The sequence below is a fragment of the Lucilia sericata genome, unplaced genomic scaffold (genome assembly GCF_015586225.1).
Source record: "Lucilia sericata isolate MDLA Ls3-8-SP2 unplaced genomic scaffold, ASM1558622v1 Contig000081F_arrow, whole genome shotgun sequence".
NCBI classification, from domain to species: Eukaryota; Metazoa; Arthropoda; class Insecta; order Diptera; family Calliphoridae; genus Lucilia; species Lucilia sericata.
This window is the reverse complement of record NW_023994114.1, coordinates 792230-813915: the sequence shown is the minus strand read 5'-3', so window position 1 is coordinate 813915 and position 21686 is coordinate 792230. Positions and strand designations below refer to the sequence as shown.

The following is a 21686-nucleotide window of genomic DNA, read 5'->3' as shown; positions in this document are numbered from 1 at the left end:
AGCCGCTAATTTAAATTTGGGACATTATACATCAACCGGTAGCTGACAATGATGCTTATATAAAAAGGTATAAAAATTTTCATTCATGTAAATATATAATTTCTTTACAAAATTTAAATTAACCGGACTGGTTTTCATTTTAACGTTTTTTTTGGATTAATAATTCATTTAAATTTAGAAATGAAAAAAAAAAACAGTTAATTGTAGATAAGAAGGGATATGTCAATTACAAAAGATATTTCATCAAAATTTCTCTTTAACCCAAAACGCGGTGTTTCTTGATTTACAAGATAATTCGACGAAGCACACCTAAACCGCTAATTAAAATTGGTAACACTTAACATTAATCGTTAGCTGACAATGATGCTTATACCAAAATCGATAAGCCGTTAGAAAAAGGTACGATTTTGTATTAAATGCATTGAAAAAAGTTCGGTCATGTGTAGAAAATTTATTTCCAAACTTTATATAGATTTACATTTTAACGGTTTTTATATTATTAACTCATTTAAATCCAGAAAAGGAAGCAGAAGATAATTATAAACAAGCAGTTATTGGCTAACCACAAAAATATTTGCATCAAAGTTTCTCGTGTGCAGAAAACGCAGTGTTTTTCTTTTAAGAAAAACTTGTGAAGCGCACCTTCCCGCTAATTAAAATTAATAAATTTATATTCTTTTAGGTTGCTATTAATGAGGTCTATTGCAAAATCTATAAGCCGTTCGAAAAAATACAACCATTTTGAATTTAATTCAATTTAAAAAAAATGCTTTCGAATATATGCATAAATAAATTAAAACCTCATAATTTTTAATCTATCAAACATAAATTAATAACACTGTGATACAAAAGTGAAGAAAAATAAAATGCAGGCATTCTCATATACCAATTCTATTTCGTTATAGTCCATAGAGTACGAATATATTTTTAGTTTTCCCCTATCACTTCGTTAACTTACTTTTTAAGAGCAAAAGATGCGAAAAAGAGTAATTCTTGAAGTTTTAAATTTGAAAAATCATAAGTTTAGTAGTTTTCATCCGATTTTCAAATCCGATATTATTTTTTAATGATACAAGTGTTGCCTTTTAATCCAAAAAAAGAAATCTAAAATTTATGGTCAAATGTCTGAGTTACGGTCGTTTAAGTAAAAAAACTCACACTTTTTTTAAAAATTTTCATTTTCATCATGCTCTACTTTGGCCATGAGGCAGTGAGTTCATCTTTTATTACTTTCCTAAAGAATCACATAAAGGAAGGTTTCTAAAACTTGTTATTTCACAAAAATCTATGAAAAACTGGATGATTTATGCCAATTTTTCTAATAGCATGTTCCTCGAATTTTTGGTTTTCTCCATACAAATTAATTTTTGTATAAAAATGTTTATAAACATTTTTTAAACTTCCCTACAAGAACAGTGACAGTCATTTGATAGGTCATTTGACTGGCACTACTGATGTATTATTTCTATCACAGCGTAAAGCAAAGTTTCTATCAGTTTCTTAAGGCAAATGGACAAAAGTGATGGAAACATTTGTGTACATGTGATTTTTCTTCTCCCTTGCACTTATGAATTCTATCGACTTTAAAACATATATTTGAGCTCCTCACTCTTTTGTTGTTTACTTACCAAGGATGACATAAATATTAGTCAGGATTGACTGATCATGCTTGATGGATATATCTATCACAGTTAACAAATTAAAAATGATGTATTTATCGGTCATTGTTGACTAATCATATGTGATGAATATATCCGTCAAATGTGACGGCTATACCAATTTATAATAAAACACAATTTATTAATATTTTAAGATATATATTTGTTAATTTTATTAATATAATAAGCATGTACATAAATTAACAATCATTTCACCATTTTACATACCTCGCAGGATCTTAAATCCGCTGATGCTCCTTTTAATTTGTGGAAATAAGTTGTCTGTAAGAAATACATATGAATATCGAAATATAAAAATTAAAAGTAAGTAATCATGTTACCATAGATTGATTAAACTCCGAAGTGTTTATCTTCAGCTCCACTTCCTGCACTATTTTTAAATTCTGTTTATAATAATTCTCTTTATTTTCAATAATTTATACACTTTGTAAATTTTAAAATTTTTCGCTTCTTGATCTTTGGCTTTTACAGAAATAATTAATTTATAACGTCGAAAAATATAACTCTAAAACACAGTAACAGTCAAATGTAGTTGTTTCACTCTTTCATATGCAAATGAATGAAACCCTTTACCACACATTGGGTACATCAACAGTCATTTTACCGGTCATTTGACTGTCATTATTGATGGAATTATCCATTAACTATTTTTTTAGCAATTTTATAAAAAAAATGTTGCAAGAGCCCTTCAAACATTTAGAAGACAAAACTATTGCGCATCACCTCCGACGCCACGTCAGAAACACTTCTGGACGATTGTCAGACGAGGACGCACATTTTACAAAAACAAAATACATTGATTTCGAATTTTCGTCTTCTAGAAATATACTTTTAAGTTACTTCCGGATTATAGTTAGAAGAGTGCATCCATTTTACTTAAACAAAAAACCATGACTGTTGAATTTATTTCATCTGGAAGTATACGTTTTAGTGACTTCTGAATGAGAGTTGGGTGAGAACACACATTTTACAATAACAAAATACATTGTTTCCTAATTTGTATCTTCTTGATTTGTATGTTTATGTCACTTCTGGAAGACAGTTTGAAGAGTGTTCACATTAATGTTGTATTTTATTCATCTGGAAATGTGGATTGTAGTCACTTCTGTACGATTGTCAGACGAGAGCACACATTTTACAAAAACAAAATACATTGATTTCTAGTTTTCCGTCTGGAAGTATACTTTTAGGTTACTTCCGGATGATAGTAAGAAGAGTACAAAAACAAAAAAATATAAATACTCCATTTTTTAGCGTGAACGCGAAAAAATAAAAATAAATAATGCAGAAATTTTGCTAAGTTCAGTGATGTTTTGTGTTTTGTCCAGTCATGTTCAGTTTTAATTATTCATTGTAAAACTTAAATGAGTTATTGAATAATATTGATAATATTTATAGAAAAATAGTGTAATTAATATATTGTGAATCTTAAGTAATAAAAAAAACCTATTTGACAGTGTTATGTTAAAACATTTAAGAAGGTTTTGTTAATTGGTGAAGTTTATTAAATATATTCCAAAAAGTAATTATCTTCAAGGATTATATAAATAAAATTAAAAAGTAAGTTGTCATATTTTACATTAAAATACTATTTTAGGAATAAGTTAACAACTCTAAACGGCTTCCATTTTCATTATTTTTAAACGAAGTCTAATATGTTTAATTAAAAATGATTTTATATTAAATTTCGTCTCTCTATTAATTGGTTTAGGAGTTATAAGCATTTAAAGACTTTTTCAAGTTGTACGTTTCGGCTTTCATTTGATGAATATTGCATTTTTAACCTATTTAGATTTATTTGAGTTAAAACTTAACTTCCAATATTTTTTAAACTATTTGCGCGTTTAGGTCCTGTTTCTAGATTACGTATGATCACTATGAGCTAAAATTTTATTTGTATTTCATTATCGTAACAAAAAAATGCATTAAAATTTTACTTAAGTATTTAAACGCTAGCTGGAATCATTATATTCAAATTAATACTACTGTTTTATACATAAATTATTTTTCGACTTCACTTGACACGAAATTGCCCATATAAGATATTTAATATTAAAATCAAATATTTTTAAAACCACCTTTTTTAAATACAATTTTATTAATTTTCATATAGCTTTGGATTTAATTATTCTAATTATAGGCCTTTACTAATATTTTTAAGTTTTTGAAAGTGTATAACTCCTTAATTAGAAGAGAGCAAACAAAAAATAGTATTGCAGTATTAGTGTCAAAAGCAATATCCCGTTTAAGGTCGTTAAGGTGTTTCTATCGTTAATGACTGTAAATAGTTTTAAAAATAATCCATGACTTAGTAATTTCAGATCTTTATAGACGGTTTAATTCCAAGTTATTTAAAAAATGTTCATGAAAGGTAATGTTTTTATTGATTCAAAACAATAAATAAATAAATAAATTTTTAATTATTTTATTTTTTTTTTTAGAAAGCAGTAGCTAATATTGTACCCCCTATTAAAATACTTCTAACCGAATTAAAATATAAAAAAGGGATCTGGTAAGTCTGGTATGTCTTATTTCGGTTCCATTAAAAATGTCGATTATTTGCAGAAAATGTAAAAAATGGATCTGAACGTTTAAATTTCGGTGGGAAATGATCAATAGATCATAAGAGAATCGCATTTTTATTGCTTCCTAAAGTATAACAGGTAATTTCAATAAATACAAAAGTATGTACATATATTCAATATTAATTATAACATTATTTTTGTTTATTTCGTTGAAGGATTAATGCGTTCCAAAATATAACTCTTACAATTTGATGGATTGATCATAAAATTTATGAAGAACTACAAAAATATTTTAGAGTCCAACGTTTTACAATTTTTGGAAGTATACCAGTCAACAGTTGGAATATTAATACAGATTTCCTGAAAATTATCTTATTATAAGGTAATAATTCCAAATTTTTGATACATATGTACATTAGTACTCACTCTGTATGGAAAGCAAAAACGTGTTTTTGTTACCCCTCTCAAAATTTACCTTGCTTTGTTTTATGATAATTCCCAAAATATTTTAAGTCTAGCGATGACCGTTCGTGAGCTGGACCAAATTAAAAAAAAGGTATTTTGGAATTATTTTTTTTTTTTTTAATTTTGTTTCGGTCTAATGTACATATATTACTTTTTGCGATTAGTTGTTAAATCTGTTATTTTTTCTACTATTTTTATTTCAATTATTTCAATAAAAACTATAAAATTTCATTTTATTTAGATTTATTTTTATAGATTTTACTTTGGTGAGTATACAAATAGAAGAAGAGAAAACTCATCTTCTAGAAGACGAGAATACTCATCTTCTAGAAGAAGAGAATACTCATCTTCTAGATGATGAGAAAACTCATCTTCTAGAAGATAAGATATGAACACTTCTAGATGATACTAAGTAGTCACTTCAAAAAGTGACTTCCTAGTTACATCTAGAAGAGTCTTTGGCAATACCTTACTTCCAAGAGTCATCTAGAAGTTTCTTCTGCGGGTCTTCCAGAAGAATATTCCACGTTACTCTTAGACGTTCCCCAGCTCGGCATCAGTTCTTCCCGACTGGTGACAAGAATTCTTATACTTCCGCAACATCGCTGGCGAGCTTTTAGCACGTTTGGAAGTTTCATACGGGTAACTTCCGCAATAGAAAATGTTTGTAGGGAGTGTTAGTGAAATCATTTTGTATGTGTTAGTTTCGGTCATACATTTCTTCCCTTCAAACATTTAGAAGACAAAACTATTGCGCATCATCCCAGACGCCACGTCAGAAACACTTCTGGACGATTGTCAGACGAGAACGCACATTTTACAAAAACAAAATACATTGATTTCGAATTTTCGTCTTCTAGAAATACACTTTTAAGTTACTTCCGGATGATAGTTAGAAGAGTGCATCCATTTTGCTTAAACAAAAAACCATGACTGTTGAACTTTTTTCATCTGGAAGTATACGTTTTAGTGACTTCTGTATGAGAGTTGGGTGAGAACACACATTTTACAATAACAAAATACATTGTTTCCTAATTTGTGTCTTCTTGATTTGTATGTTTATATCACTTCTGGAAGACAGTTTGAAGAGTGTTCAGATTAATGTTGTATTTTATTCATCTGGAAGTGTGGATTTTAGTCACTTCTGGACGATTGTCAGACGAGAGCATACATTTTACAAAAACAAAATACATTGATTTCTAGTTTTCGCCGTCTGAAAGTATAGTTTTAGGTTACTTCCGTATGAAAGTAAGAAGAGTACAAAAACAAAAAAATATAAATACTCCATTTTTTAGCGTGAACGCGAAAAAAATAAAAATAAATAATGCAGAAATTTAGCTAAGTTCAGTGATGTTTTGCGTTTTGTCCAGTCATGTTTAGTTTTAATTATTCATTGTTAAACTTAAATGAGTTATTGAATTTAATGTTCATAGAAAAATAGTGTAATTAATATAATGTGAATCTTAAGTAATAAAAAACAATATGACAGTGTTGTGTTAAAAGTCAACTGTTAATAAACATTTAAGAAGGTTTTGTTAATTGGCGAAGTTTATTAAATATATACCAAAAAGTAATTATCTTCAAGGATTATATAAATTAAATTAAAAAGTAAGTTGTCATATTTTACATTAAAATACAATTTTAGGAATAAGTTAACAACTCTAAACGGCTTCCATTTCCATTATTTTTAAACGAAGTCTAATATGTTTAATTAAAAATGTTTTTATATTAAATTTCGTATCTCTCTTAAATGGTTTAGGAGTTATAAGCATTTAAAGACTTTTTCAAGTTGTACGTTTTTTAAACTATTAGCGCGTTTAGGTCCTGTTTCTAGATTACGTATGATCACTTTGAGCTAAAATTTTATTTGTATTTCATTATTGTAACAAAAACAAAATACATTAAAATTTTTACTTAAAGTATTCAAACGCTATCTGGAATCATTATATTGAAATTAATACTACTGTTTTATACATAAATTATTTTTTGACTTGGGTCACTCGACATGAAATTGCCCATATAAGATATTTAATATTGAAATCAGATATTTTTAAACCCACCTTTTTTAAATAAATACAATTTTATTAATTTTCATATAGCTTTGGATTTAATTATTCTAATTATAGGTACTTTTTTAGTTATTAACACCAGGTCTTTCTATGACCTATCATATGATACTAATATTCTTAATATTGAGCATGCCGTTCCCAAGATATTAAACCTAAGTAGATAGTTTTTGAACGTGTATAACTCCTTAATTAGAAGAGAGCAAAATAGTATTGCAGTATTAGTGTTAGTGACTGTAAATAATTTTAAAAATAATCCATGGCTCAGTAATTTCCAATCTTTATAGATGGTTTAATTCCAAGTTATTTAAAAAATGTTCATGAAAGTTAATGTTTTTATTGATTAAAAACAATAAATTAATTAATTAATTTTTAATTATTTTATTTTTTTAGAAAGTAGTAGCTAATATTGTACCCCCTATTAAAATACTTCTAACCGAATTAAAATATAAAAAAGGGATCTGGTAAGTTATATATGTCTTATTTCATCACGCGGTTCCATTAAAAATGTCGATTATTTGCAGAAAATGTAAAAAATGGATCTGACAGTTTAAACTTTGGTGGTAAATGTATTGAACATAAGAGAATCCTATTTTATTGCTTCCTAAAGTATAACCGGTAATTTCAATAAATACAAAAGTATGTATATTCAATGTTAATTATAACATTATTTGTATTTATTTTGTTGAAGGATTAATGCGTTCCAAAATATAACTCTTACAATTTGATGGATTGATCATAAAATTTATGAAGAATTACAAAATATTCAACGTTTTACAATTTTTGTATACCAGTCAGCAGTTGGAATATTAATAAAGATTTCCTGAAAATTATCTTATTATAAGGTAATTATTCTAAATTTTTGATACATATGTACATTAGACCGACCCACTTTGTATGGAAAGCAAAAACGTGTTTTTGTTACCCCTCTCAAAATGTTCCTTTCTTTGTTTTATGATGATTCCCAAAATATTTTAAGTCTAGGGATGACCGTTCGTGAGCTGGACCAAATTAAAAAAAGGTATTTTGGAATTATTTTTTTTTAAATTTTTGTTTGTTTTGAAACAAAATATCCAATACGGGGTATCGTTTAAAAGGTATTTTAAAGCCGCGTCCAACGATGTATTAATCATAAATAACCATATGCTTATAATTGTCATATTCCAAAATATTTAAAATTGTTATGTTTTTCACTAAGAAAAACGCGCACCACTAGACTTGTCATCAAAAAACCTTTCAACTGATACCACATACTATATATATTGTTTAAGAAATGCTGTATAATTTAAAACAAAATAACTAAAAAGGGACTTTTTTTGTAACCGGTTCAGCTCACGAGCTGCCATCGAGAGACTAGGAATATTTTGGGAACCATTATAAAACATAACAAAGATTTTTTGAAGCTGGGTTAAAATATTTAATTTAACATAAAGAATCGTGTTCCCATACGATATTTTCTTTAAAACTGTCCAGCTCACGAATGGACAACACTTAACCGAAAATATTTTGGGTAACATCATATTACATAACAGCGAATATTATGAGGGGGGTAACTCAAGCACCATTTTTTGTGAGTCGGTCTAATGTACATATATTACTTTTTTTGTTAAATCAATTATATTTTCTACTATTTTAATTTTACTTATTTCAATAAAAACTATAAAATTTCATTTTATTTAGATTTATTTTTATAGATTTTATTTTGGTGAGTATACAAATAGAAGAAAACTCATCTTCTAGAAGACGAGAATACTCATCTCCTAGAAGAAGAGAAAACTCATCTTCTAGAAGATAAGATAGGAACACTTCTAGATGATACCAAGTAGTCACTTCAAGAAGTGACTTCGTAGTTACATCTAGAAGAGTCTTTGGCAATACCTTCCAAGAGTCATCTAGAAGTTTCTTCTGCGGGTCTTCCAGAAGTATCTTCCACGTTACTCTTAGACGTTCCCCAGCTCGGCATCAGTTCTTCCCGACTGGTGACAAGAATTCTTATACTTCCGCAACATCGCTGGCGAGCTTTTAGCACGTTTGGAAGTTTCACACGGGTAACTTCCGCAATAGAAAATGTTTGTAGGGTTGTAGGGTTGTTACAAAGAAAACCAGAAACATGAACGTTTTTGTATGGAAGAAATATGCAATATTTTTATAAAACTTAGCACAACTCATAACCTTTTTCATCGATTATTATAAATTGACCATCATTGGAAACCCAACTTAATGTGCCCTTTTTCAAATGTAATAAAAGCTAAAGTTACTGCTTCATGGCCAACGTAGAGCAGATGAAAATTAAAAATTGTGAAAAAAGTGTGAGTTTTTTTTACTTAAATGGCCGTAACCAAGACATTAATCATAAATTTTGGATTTATTTTTTTGGGTTGAAAGACAACACTTGTATCTTTAAAACAAAATATCCAATTTGAAAATCGGTTGCAAACTACCAAACATATATTTTTTTAAAGTTAAAACTTCAAAAATAGCTCTTTTTCACATCTTTTGCTCTTAAAAAGGAACTAAGCGAAGTGATCAGGAAAAATTAAAAATATATTCCTACTCTGTGGACTATAACGAAATGGAATTGGAATCCCTGCATTTTTTTGCTGTATCACTGTGTAATTTTTTTAGTTAATGATTGTAAATTAATGTATTAATTCATCATGTTAAATAGTCTATAAAAAATGTGTACTAAGTTTTATAAAATAATATTTTTTGAAGCGGTTAAAAAAACTCTTAAACAATTTATCAACGAATATTTAAAATATTTGGGTTAAATTAATTTGTATTTTGGGTCCTTCGTTATGGGTTATATCCAAGCTTATATTTTCGAGGATAATGTAAAAACGTAATTTTGGGAATTTGTTTAAACTGTTATCTTTAAACCGCTATAACTTTGGCGGCTTTTGCTAAATATTATTCTAAGATTTCAGACAATGTCCACACAAAATATCGTTGCTATTAAAAAAAATTCATAAATTTTTTGAACCCCCAAAATCTAAATTAAAAAGAGAATTTCCCATATATATTAGACCGACTCACAAAAAATGGCGCTTGAGTTACCCCCCTCAAAATATTCGCTATTATGTAATATGATGTAACCCAAAATATTTGGGTTTACTGTTGTCAAGAAAATTTCCTATGGGAGACACGATTTTTCATGTTCAATTCAAAATTTTACCCAGTTTCAAAAAAATCTTTGTTTTGTTTTATTATGGTTCCCAAAAAAAGTCCCTTTTTAGTTATTTTTTTAAATTTTACAGTTTTTTGAAGCCGCTTCTAGTGGTATCCAAAATTTTCAAAATTGTACATAAATTTTTTTATATTAATGAAAAACTTAACAATTTTAAATTTTTTTTGGAATATGACAATTATGAGCAGACGGTTATTTATGATTAATACATCATTGGACGCAGCTTTAAAACCCCTTTCAAATGTTACCCCATATTGAATATCGTACATGAAATCCAAAAGGCCCTAAGTTACAAAATAATCGAAATCGACTTTTTGATTGATTATGATGCACCGTATTAAAATACATGTTCCTGCTAATTTTTACACTCCACAGTGGGGCAGAATGGAAATTTTTTGGAAATAAATCTGGCATTTCTAAACGGCTGATCCGATCGGGATAAAATTTGGCGTGAGCGTAGCCAAGGAGTATTCGAGTTTAAGTTTTGAAGATGAACCCTGCAGATGCCCCAGGGACGGCGCTGTGGCGGCTCAAAGTAGGGTACCTACGACATGTAAAATTTTTAAACTCGTGCCATTTTTTTTTTCACCCAAATACAAAGATTTTTATATTTTGTGAAAGCGCTCGACGAGATCTTGAAAAAACATGCTTGGACATACTACTTATCTCTTATAATATCCGAGTTATAGGCATTTAAAAATTTAGTGATACAAAATTTACCATACCTTGGTCCGCCTTTTTTTGAATACCGGGCGTAATTTTGGACCAAATGGACTCAATTTTTTCTTGTTAGTTAGACAACAAAATTTCCAATAATATACAAAAAATTTCAGATCAATATCATTTACAGATCCAAAAATATACGTTTTTTAATTTAAAAATTCAAAAAATTTTAGATTTTTGGCGTTTTTTTTGCCAAAAATGTGTCTTAACTCTTTTATTAATAAAATAAAATTTTCTTTAAGAACATATAACAATTTTATAGTTTTCTAAAAGGTATCTTTACGCAGAACGCTTTGGCGTAAAAAACTTGTCCTATTTTTTGAAAATGTTGCCACTGCGTCTTTCCGAATATGACCTATTTTTCATCAAAACTTCAACTTTGGGCGACATGTTCTAAAATTCCAAAGCTGGGATCAGAAAACTGAAAGCAGTTTTGGAAACCTCAATATGTTTTCTATTTACTCCAAAAGTATTTTCCCAGCCCTGAAAGAAATGTGGTCCACATATGGGCAAAAAAGTAAAAAATCCCATTTTTGGGATTTTCATTCCTATTTTTGGGAATTGCGGGATGCCCTTTGACCTTTTCAATTTTTTTTTGCATATTCTTATTTGAAATGACAAATTTAACAAGCGTTGAAAATTTCATTGAGTTTTGTTCATAAATAAAGATTTTGTCATATATTACATATTTGTTTAATTTCTAAAACTATGATTTATATCAAAATTTTAATAGGATCGCAGATAGCTACAACAATTTAGTCCATATTTATCCCTTAATATCATTTTTTAGTTAGATATGGAAATTCTCGACCCTTTACAAAAAATTTCAAGCCAATATCTCAATTACATTCAAAAATATGTTCATTTAAACCTGTGTCCTTTAATTTCATCTTTTTCATATTTTAGTATTAAGTATGACAGAACATATTTAAATCTTATATTTACCTATTTTCTATTTGTTTGCTTATCCTTATAATTGAAAGGTCCTATTATGCTTAAATTTTCAAAAATTTATAACTATTTTTTACCTAAATTTTTTCGACAGATCATTTCGATCTGTTTCGTTTATGATCATGTAGGTAAAAATATACAGGTAATGATAATTTCGATTCATTCACTAATAAGAAATATCAAGGACTGAATTACAGATTATAGTAATATAGTCCTAAATGTTAATATGTCGACAATTCGTAATTTTTTACTTTGGAATACCTGTATCGGAAATGACAAGAATTGGTATATAAGTAAACTTCTCAGATTTTAAGTACCATATTTAATAAATCTACAATGAAGATTACATTAAAGTACGAAGAGTTGTGTTCCGTTTTATGGAGTATATCTTCGAAAGGGCCAGAAAGAATTGAAGACATTTCAAATTATATAAAAACTACATATAGTAGAAAAGTAGACAAAACAGGCATATCAAAAATTGAAAACTTTTTGATGTAAAAAGTAAGTCTGTGGATGGAAATCAAAAGAAATTTCGATTAAAATTTTGTAGTTGGATGGAAACTACTACGGAAATCTCAACTTACAACACATCAACAGGAGCGCCTTGAAAGTCATACGAAGACTTATGTTCCAGGTCAAAAAAAAGAGGGTCACACAAAAACTTTTTTCAATCTCAAATGAGGAAATTGCTGATACATTTAACGAAATGCTGAAAAAGGAAAACCAACCTATGGATGTCGTACATATTGCAACTATTCTTCCTAATGCATCACCAAGACGACTTAAGCGAATTGTGGAAAGTATACCAACTCCAACATCATAATCAAATTTTACTGAAGAGGAAGCAATAGCGCTTATGTTGGAACTGGGTCTCAGTCGAAATAAGTACCAAATATTAAGGAAAGCTCTGCATGAAAAAGGACACAATATATTACCATCATACAAGGCGATCCAGGAAAAAAAAAAACTATCCTACTAAATCAACAAAAAATAATGAAGAATTGAAAGAACTGAGAGCTGCGGAAAAAAGCAGAATCCAAGAAGAATTTAAAGTTCAGATGGGATTAAACATCGACAAACCACTTTCAAGTTGCGGTAGTACAAATGACGGTAATACGGCGAGAAGGTTTTTTCGTGATTTTGAAATTACTTCAAAAATAACTGGAATCGACAAGGAGTTGCTTCGAAGAGTTAACACTATTTTAATGGCACTGAATAGTAAACATAAAATTAATGGAAATCGATTTGGGGAATACACATCTGAAATTTCTAAATTACTTGTATCTCTGTATCCATGGAGGGAACTAACACCAACAGTACACAAAGTATTGTGTCATGGTCAAATAATAATTGAATCGAATATTCTTCCACTTGGAGAGTTAACAGAAGAAGCCCAGGAAGCGAGGAATCGAGATTTTAAGCATGTTCAACTATTCAGCTCAAGAAAATGCTCCAGGCAATCACAGAATGAATATATTTTTAATAGTTTACTTTTATCTTCTGATCCTGTTCTTTCAACTATGCGAAAAAGATGGATTTGTTATGAAACTCTATCATCTCAAAACAAGGAAGATTTAAAGGACTTATATTACCTTCTGGATATGTATACCGATATGACAGATTATTTTATAGAAAATAAGTAGTGTTAGGAATTAACTATATAAGTAGGTTGTAAGAATTAATTGTATTATGTTTAAGATAAACAGTTCAAATAAAAAAGGCTATTATACTAACTGATGAATTGTATTAAATTGTGTTTTATATTTCGGTGGGCGGGAAAGGTAATTTGTGTGGGGTGATTTAGGTGTTGTTGTGCGTGGCTCATAATAAAATTATAATTTTTTTATTGTATATACAATATTATAATAAAATATTTAACTAAATAATTTTTAAAAATTGTCCAAATATTTTATTCAACACCAAATGTATGTTCTGTCATAAAAATATGAAAAAGATGAAATTAAAGGACACAGGTTTAAATGAACATATTTTTGAATGTAATTGAGATATTGGCTTGAAATTTTTTGTAAAGGGTCGAGAATTTCCATATCTAACTAAAAAATGATATTAAGGGATAAATATGGACTAAATTGTTGTAGCTATCTGCGATCCTATTAAAATTTTGATATAAATCATAGTTTTAGAAATTAAACAAATATGTAATATATGACAAAATCTTTATTTATGAACAAAACTCAATGAAATTTTCAACGCTTGTTAAATTTGTCATTTCAAATAAGAATATGCAAAAAAAAAATTGAAAAGGTCAAAGGGCATCCCGCAATTCCCAAAAATAGGAATGAAAATCCCAAAAATGGGATTTTTTACTTTTTTGCCCATAGGGTCCACATTTCTTTCAGGGCTGGGAAAATACTTTTGGAGTAAATAGAAAACATATTGAGGTTTCCAAAACTGCTTTCAGTTTTCTGATCCCAGCTTTGGGATTTTAGAACATGTCGCCCAAAGTTGAAGTTTTGATGAAAAATAGGTCATATTCGGAAAGACGCAGTGGCAACATTTTCAAAAAATAGGACAAGTTTTTTACGCCAAAGCGTTCTGCGTAAAGATACCTTTTAGAAAACTATAAAATTGTTATATGTTCTTAAAGAAAATTTTATTTTATTAATAAAAGAGTTAAGACACATTTTTGGCAAAAAAACGCCAAAAATCTAAAATTTTTTGAATTTTTAAATTAAAAAACGTATATTTTTGGATCTGTAAATGATATTGATCTGAATTTTTTTGTATATTATTGGAAATTTTGTTGTCTAACTAACAAGAAAAAATTGAGTAAAAATCTTTGTATTTGGGTGAAAAACAAAAAAATGGCACGAGTTTAAAAATTTTACATGTCGTAGGTACCCCACTTTGAGCCGCCACAGCGCCGTCCCTGGGGCATCTGCAGGGTTCATCTTCAAAACTTAAACTCGAATACTCCTTGGCTACGCTCATGCCAAATTTTATCCCGATCGGATCAGCCGTTTAGAAATGCCAGATTTATTTCCAAAAAATTTCCATTCTGCCCCACTGTGCACTCCTACAATCAAAATCAACGTCGATATCTTCGAAATTCTAAAAGATTATGTTCTAAAAATACCTTAAAATTCATGAAAATTTTAATATTCTTTTGAGTTTTTAACTTCAAAATTGTAAAATGTTATAAGTTGGCATCAAATAAAACAAAAATGGCACTTTTAGCGAAACCTTGCGATTTATGGATTTTTTTTAACAGCTTTAGAATATAGTTAAAAATATAGTTAAAAATGTTGAAACTTACTATTTTTGAATGTAACTTATGCCCTTTTGGGTTTCAAATTCTCAAGGGCGTAAGTAATGTATAAAATTTGTTCCCTTTTCTGAAAAAAAATTAGATTTGTGTCACTTTTGTACTGGGTGTGCGATATGTATGTAAAAAGACAAGTGGAGTAACCACACATGTTACTTTAGTTATTTATATTAGTCTTCCAAAGAATTTTGCTTTTACAGATACATACCTCATATTGAATATAATAGATCCTCATGTGTTTTATAAAACTAATATATAGTATATGTTTGTTATGTATGTTGTTTTGTATAATTTACTAACAAAAGATGTTTACATATTTTTTCTTAATAGATACATTTAAAATCGTTGTATGAATAAAAGTTACATATTTATGATTAACTATAGAAATAAATTTAATTAATTTTATAATAAACGCTCTATAAATCATTGCATTTTTACAAGTGTGTGTATGAATAAGATTTATATATAGTATTTATGTTATTAAAGGAAGAGAATTGATTTCAGATTTAAACATTATAAAATATCATTCTAATATTGCTTACAATTATTGTACAAAATTAATGAAAATTCATTTTAAACAAAAAAAAAATACAGAACGTGAATACGAGAACAAAATTACAAAGAAATAAAAAACAATACATAAATATATATCAAACAAATTAATACACAATTACATAAGATTACAACCACTAGATTCATTACGATCTAAATTTTGATGCTGGAAGGATGAGCGTCTAGCATTTAGCATAGATTGCTGCGTAAATGACGTGGAAGGGTTTTTCGCACTTTCAGCGCTTAATTGACGTGACAAAATATTACGTTTATCTTCAGCGGTGTACTTGTCGTATGCCCAATTTCCATTGTTCATATTGCTACCACCAGTTGAATGGTGATGAGCGATGTGAGCGTGACTTTGCAACATATTGTTAAGGGAGTCTACCTGATGATGTTCGCCACTTTTAGTAGATTCATTCGGATCAGTGTTTTCCGAATTTCGGCTCTGATTTAGACTACATTGGGTATTGTTTGCTAAACCAGTTGTAGATGGTAGTACTGACGATGCAGCAGATGATGTTTGAATAAATTGATCCAAGAGGTAGATGTGAGGTTGAAGAGAAATCATAAATGAACGATAAACACATTCAACATCGAACGACCACTGAGCCACATGTTTAAGTGATGTTTGAATACGACCACATGCAGCCACAGACTCTGAACGAATGACTACATTAATAATGCGGCCAACTGAGGCAGCGTCTTGAAGGAGAATTGAAAGAACTAAAGCAAAATCAATACAATTTGCCTCAATAAACAACTGAAGAAGATAACGCATTTTAATTGCCAACTTTTCGGGTAAAATTTTGTGATGAACTTCGGCACAGTTTAAGCCAAGAGCTAGTGATGATGATGACATATCATCATTAAGCGAATAAAATCGCCTGTATACGGTGGAGTGATCGAGAGATGTTTGTGAATTAGAACGAGATTTGTTGTAATCACCAGCAGCCATTTGAGCTGTATGCGGCGTTGTTTGCAGCAAAGACGAATATTGTAGTTCCTCGTTTTCTTTAATAGATGGAATGTTTGTATGCATGGTTATGTTACCATTTTGGGTACTTGTAGGTGTGTCCATTAACGCCAAGCTGAAATATCCAGATTCTGATGTTTGGCTAGATGCATGGGGCAAGTTAAATTGTTTTTCCATTTGGAATCTTTTCTGCATTTGATTGTAATCATGATCAGATTCTTCAGAGGGAGTATAGAGCGTAGCGGGTGTCGGCAATTTTAGTTCTTCGTGCAAAAGTGTTAAAGCTGTAACGTAGTCTTCCAAACGTCCTGTTTTATCAGCCTCCTGTGATAGCCAAGATACCAAATGAAAATCCAAAAAGGCGCTCATGTAACCCAAATCAATTAATTTACAATTTTGCAAAAGTTTTCGGGCATGTCGATGTAAAATTGTTTCTATACAAAATGTTTCACGCCGTTCATTCTTTGTAGAATTGCTGCGCTCCGATTTTCGGCGTACTACAACCACTGGTCCACTTGTGTTGTTTGGAGTGGAACTCTCATTGTTTGAGCTCGAATTTGCTGCTGTGATCTTTTCCTTTTTCTCCTTTGACGTATTGTTAGCCAACACAGTTGTTGAAAAACTACGTTCCCTAGCTATGGGTCCTAAGACTAAGTTGAAGGCGTCTGGATTCTGGTTAACCTGTGATTGCGATTGTGATGGCGGTGCAATTTTCACATTCACTACCATTGACGAGCGCGGTGAATCGATTTCATTTGGATCAATTGCCTTTAGAAAACGAATAAGATCTTTTGCAAGTTCCCAGTTCCGATGTTGCAGAGCGATTTCAAGCAAAAGTGTAGCATATTGTTTACTAATTATTGACGGTTCAAGATTTTGAAGGATAATTAAATAACTTGCAGCTGTTACGAGTTCTTCGGATTCTAAGCACTGTTGGAATAAATCTTTGGGTTTGCCCGCCATGGAGAAAAGATATGGCCAAAGAGCAATCTCCGTTTTACGTGCACATTGTACAATAGTTTGGAGATAAACTGGAAACTCTCTAATAAAGTCCAATATGCTTGGAAGCAAAGCGTCTGGTATTGGTTCCTTACTAGTAGCCTCTTCCTCCAAAACCTCATGAAGAAGTAACTCAAGCGAGTGGGGAAAATATGGCAGACGACGGCAAGACTGAGCTATTTCCCAGGCGCTGTACCCCAAATTACGTTTTATCAACTGCCTAAGAATCTTGTGCAAATAAACCTGCGACTTGCGTTCTAATTGGGAAAAGGGCAATGAAAAATGCGAATTCGCTTCATTCGTATACAACGTTGTCTCGTTCTCTACACCCAAAACAATAACATTATCGAAGAGTATAACTAACGGATATAGTTTCAAGGGGAACGAGAGCATAATACGCTTCGACATGAATGTGTGCAAACGATGGGAAGATTCACGTTTTTGTTCATTCGATGGCGGTAATATTGGCAACCAAACTCGCATTCCATGCACACCTGAAAACAGCCACAGGCAATCTTTCATTGGGCTAGATTCCTGCGCAGTATTTGATAGCCAAAAACATTCCACACATGAAGCCAAACATGATGCCATTAAAGAATTTACCACAGTATTACTGTTATCCCTTTGAATCATAAGAATACGTCCGCATACGTTAACAATAATAGTCTCAGCAGACTCACTGTTTCCTGGGGAAACAAGTACTTTAGTGGTTAAGTCATTACGTAAATTAGTCACTGTCAGCGAAACTATACAGGCGGGATGTATGCAAATGCTCTTGACATCAACCTCATAAACACAATCAGCCTTTAAGGTATAAGCGTCGCATTTGCGCATTGCAAATAAAGTTACAATACCATCTGCCGTCAGTGCAATCAACTGATTTCGAAACATATTTAGCGATATAACTGGAGCTCTCACTTGAATGCGATTTCCGAATTGGTTGTCTAACTTACACTCTTCTGGATAACATCGTATTTCATCTGTACGATCTAGTAATGAATAGCAACCGCAAACTATGAACCCCTTCCACCACAGTAAGCCTCCTGATACCACAAAGTCTTTTTCTTGTGACTCATTACCAAACAGTTTCCATTTTTTTGTGACCATTGAATAGTGGGCCAGCCCAGTTCTTCCAGCAACTGCTAAGTGAAGTCCTTCCGCGTCTATAGCCGAATAACGAATTGGCCAATTTGTAGCAGCATATGTTTGGGGCAATTGCAAAACATTCCAATATTTGCTTTCAGACAATATGCTTGATATATCAACACTATTTTTTATTTCTACACACTCGTCATCGCCTTGATTATTATCTCCAGTTTCCACATTCGTTTCAGATTTGTTATTAGGAAACACAAATTTCCCACCAAAATAAATTTTTTCTAAATTATCGCCTTGATTTAAATATAAAGTATCGTCGCCTGAAATTGAACAAAGAAAAAAATATATTTAATACAATTTAATTTATTAAGTGTTATATGATGTTCTGTGTAAATAAAATTCGATACATCAACATGTATGTATGTTTAAAAATTATGGTCACGATTAAATTTTGCTGTTAAATTTCTAATACTATTATAAATCGTATCGGAAACTATTTCATTAGCAAATGTTAAAAAAGTTATCTAATAGAGCTAAAATATAAAATTACTTGTTTTCATTTTTAATCTTACCTTGAAGTAGTATATGTGGATGGGAGGTCATGCATGGATTCATCGTGAGTGCACTCTTTACAAAACTTAATTGACAGACATTGCTAAATTGTTCATCCATACATTTGTCCTCTAATTTCTTAGGTTTACAGGTTAGAAACAATTGATAACCTTCCGTAGACCATTCCATTTTGCTAACACATAAAGGATTATCATGTATTAGGTCAACATGTATGCCAAAATCCCATGAAAACGATGACATTAATAACGCACCAAAGGTACTCCATAATGCTAATCCTCCGTTTTCCCATGAAACAACTAAAACACAACCATCTGGGGACCATTTAAGTTCATTTACGGCTCCCAGCGTACCCGGCATTACAGTAGCATTTAGTGATAAGCGATGGGAAAATTCAAGACCACCAGTTGTATCCTCAATTGCATAAACCGAAACATCTGAATTAGTGCGACCATAAGCAAGTAGTCGAAATTTGTGGTTAACACTGCATACTGTCGCATCTTCTACTTCTGGTATCCAGAAGCCATGCATATTTTCTGCTTCAAATCTTAAATGATTCGCTATCAGAAATGCTGCTCTTCTATCGCTAAACACAGCTGCACAACCACCTATAAATGGTGAGTATTCCAAAGATGCTACATAAGAATCTTGTCTTAGTGGTGGTATACTTTTCAAGTTGCATTGCTGATTTACATAGAACTGAATTTGTCGAAGATTTATTGCTCCGGCAATTGATTCAGAATCTCCAAATTCATCCGATTCTAATTCGGACCATTGTATTCGCATTAATTCACATTTTTCCGTGGCCACTAATAGCTCCGTTAAACTGATACAGCACACTGTTGTCACTGTCGAACTAAGTTGTATAAGACAGATTTCTTTTAGGCTTAATTTTGGTATATTTTCCTTAATAAACAACTCAGCTGAATCACGCTTTAAACTGTGCATTGGTGGATCAACTTGTTGGAATATGCCATTGCCACTAGCATCAAAATCAACTTGATACAATATTAAAACACCTCCCGTGGTAAGTACCACTAATTGCCTCGAATCTGGTTTCCATATCACGAATTTGTTCTCACCATAGCTCACCACAGATTCGACACTTCTTTGATAGCATACTATAGGTACTAGAGGATTTGCATACCAAACTCCTAGAAAATCTGCCCCTACAGCTGCTAGGAGTATTTTTACGGCATCAAAACAGATGTGCTTAATATTATTACTTTCGCCAGGCAAGGCCAAGTTAACTGCTTTTGGCCATCCAATTGGGAAATACATATTTTTTTTTCTACAACGTAAATACGCATAATAAGTTTCTTATGGGCACAACTAAAGCCATACTTACATAATTTCTATAAATTTAAATAAATATATTTATCATTTTATTTTAATTAAATTAATAAAATTTCTGAACTTTATTCTATTTATGAGATGTCAAAAAAATACGAAAGAAAACATTACATCAACCATGTTGCCACATCAGCACAGTATTATCGAAATATTTTTAGTGATGCCATACAATATGAATACCTCATGCACTGGAAAAAATTACTTTCTATAACACTGAAAACAAATAAATTCAAAATTCCTAACTATATTCTACAAAATTTAAAAAATTATTTTGGGGCATATTTTACGTTTTTGATATTTGGTATTTTATGGATTATTTTCGTTTATTTTTAATTTTTTTATATCCTGCATCTGAGAAGGGTATATATAAGTTTGTCATCATTTAATTTTCCGACCCTATAAAGTATATATATTCTAAATCCTTATCCCAGGAAAAATTTAATTAGTTGCACAACTAGTGTTACAACGCATTTTTTGTTCGAACTGGTTCTGAGGAAGCCACACTCCTTCTTTGGAGCGTTCTAGTTTTCTATTATAATGAACCTAGAAACATGAAACTAAGCAATCAGGGACTTGAGTGAATGAAAAGTTAAAAAAATGGAGTATTTTCTGGTACTTTTTCCTTATTTAACTGGTACTTTTTGAATTTTCTATAATATTAATCAATGATTTTTGTTTGAATTTGTCAACCTCGAAACTAGTTCTAGGAAAGCTTTAGAGAACATATACGCTTTCTTTTTTCAACTTTGAAAATTTTAGTTATATGATTTAAGTGGTATTCTGATACAAATTTGTAAATGTTTCCTTTTTTTATTACATTAAAGAAATAACATTAATAATTTAAAATCAAACACGAAATCGAAATAACATTAATAATTTAAAATCAAACACGAAATCGGACAAACAATTTATGTTCACATTTTTCTACGATTTTGCATCTTTAACATTAAAAAGTATCCAGGGCTTATAAAAGGATTGTTTTCAAAACTTGACTCTAGAAAATGTATGAGAGTGGTTAAACACAGTCCGACTTATACAAACTTGTTTCAGTATTCTTTTATAGATAAAAAGTAATTTTTAATAAATATTTATCACTTTGGATATTTATCCACCTTTTTCCAATTACAATTTATTCCCGACCCTTTTTCGCTTTTATTTATCAGAATAAATATTTTATGGATTTTTATCACCTCGAGTAAAGACTACAAAAACAATATTTTACGTTTGTGCAGGCCTTATGTGTAGTGCATGAGAGT

The 21686-nt window shown here is 30.4% G+C and overlaps 1 protein-coding gene across 1 annotated transcript; it reads right to left on the bottom strand.

Annotated features, from left to right (window-relative positions):
- Positions 1-15138: 15138 nt before the first annotated feature.
- On the bottom strand, positions 15139-20560 carry LOC119599546 (guanine nucleotide exchange factor subunit Rich). The gene is made up of 3 exons (XM_037949338.1): positions 20426-20560; positions 19080-20368; positions 15139-18827 (listed from the first exon to the last, which is right to left on the bottom strand). The coding sequence occupies exons 2-3, from the start codon at positions 20356-20358 to the stop codon at positions 15553-15555; spliced, it is 4554 nt and encodes a 1517-aa protein (XP_037805266.1). The 5' UTR covers positions 20359-20368; positions 20426-20560; the 3' UTR covers positions 15139-15552.
- Positions 20561-21686: the final 1126 nt, after the last annotated feature.